The following is a 1,453-nucleotide window of genomic DNA, read 5'->3' on the forward strand; positions in this document are numbered from 1 at the left end:
ACTGAGAACCTTCACCGGCATATTCTTCTATTATTGCTCGATTCCAAAGGGAAGCAGGAGTGGTGTGAGCTTACCAGAGGCATTGCAGCAGGATGCTGTCGGTGTACTGGAAGACCGGAGCAGCCAGAGAGGCAGCGACCAGGCAGAGTTGGATGGCTGTGTTGAACTGGACGGAAAGAAGAATAAAGCAGAGGAAAAAATGACTTCATTCCTACTGGTCTCCATTTAGAAAGGAACTGGTAGAACAATATGCGTGAAATATGCCCATAACATAAGCAGCTCCATGTTTCTGCCAGTGGCCTTTGTTTAATGTGTTTGAGTTTTCTCAGCAGTTGCAGCTTCCCCTCAGCTGGCGCCGCTATGGGAACTTACAGCCCTCATGTCACTTCCTGTTTCCTACATTTTCATCTGTCACTTCCTGTTAAAAGCCGCTCCTCCTCTGGATTGGATACTGGCCTGATGGTCCCACCAATCAAAGGAGAGCTGCTCCTATTTAAACCAGTACTCTCATATGGACTGGGCGGCTGTCTTTGCTTGAGCAGCTTGCCTCTTGCTGGATTGTTTATTGGTTTAAACTTAGAGCAACTTTGTAAAGCTGTGACACTTGGTTATGCTTATGCTGGTTGTGTTAGTGGGTTCCGTCCTGAAATGTCCAAGTGTTTTATTCCGAGTTCCTCCTTCTGTTTATCTAAGTGCTGATAGCGTCTGCAGCACCAGGGCTCAGTTTTGTTGCCTTCTGTCATTGTAGTTATTTTGAGTTTTAAGAACCTAAGATTATCTTTTTTTTTAATTGCATAATTTTATTCTTGGGACTCCTTTGGTCACCTCTCCCTAATGATGGTGAGATGAAGCCTCGCGAGGCTTTTAAACTGTTTGGCCAAAGTGCTTCAATGATCCCCACAGTTCATCAAGCTTCATTTGAACATGTCACCACCTACTGGTGAAAAGCAGAACTACAGTTAGTAATATAATCTGATTTTTTTGCAATTGTAGTTCTTTTTCTCCCCATTTAAGTTCCTTTGAAATTGTTAATGATTAGTATGTATAATAAAATCTTTTGTAAGCTTTTTTGTGTGTAAAATTTCTTAGAAGAGAAATGATTTAAGGTACACTGTTTTTTCTGCCATTTTAATGAAATAAGCTCAAGCAGACAGTGAAAGTGTTTGTCACATTGCACAATGATGAGCAAAATGAAAGGTGTTAATCATTTAAACATAATAGTTTTTCCATGGTTTTTGGTTTTAATCGGGCTGGAACTTATGACTAAACCAACCGATCTGGCAGTGTTTTTACCCAATCTATATGTGCACTAGGGCAAACCAATACAAGTTAAGGCCCATTCATACCTCACGTTTGGCCTGCACGTCCGTATTTCTGTCCGTACGTTCTATCCGTAGACTCCTTCATACCTCCGTCCGTTGAGGTGCGCAATAACCCGTATTTCCTCTAGGTG

General features: G+C 41.9%; 1 protein-coding gene across 1 annotated transcript in view; it reads right to left on the reverse strand.

The window, feature by feature from the left end:
• Nucleotides 1-17: 17 nt before the first annotated feature.
• The window catches only part of LOC107081030 (cardiolipin synthase (CMP-forming)-like), a gene marked incomplete at its 5' end in the record, with an annotated part of 13,131 nt that continues 11,695 nt past the window's right edge, over nucleotides 18-1,453 (reverse strand). Inside the window, one exon of the mRNA XM_015369241.1 lies at nucleotides 18-166. Within this exon, the coding sequence (XP_015224727.1) occupies nucleotides 71-166 (96 nt within the window). The remainder of the gene's footprint in view (nucleotides 167-1,453) is intronic.

This window comes from Cyprinodon variegatus, unplaced genomic scaffold (genome assembly GCF_000732505.1).
Source record: "Cyprinodon variegatus isolate N-32 unplaced genomic scaffold, C_variegatus-1.0 Scaffold2711, whole genome shotgun sequence".
Taxonomy (NCBI): domain Eukaryota; kingdom Metazoa; phylum Chordata; class Actinopteri; order Cyprinodontiformes; family Cyprinodontidae; genus Cyprinodon; species Cyprinodon variegatus.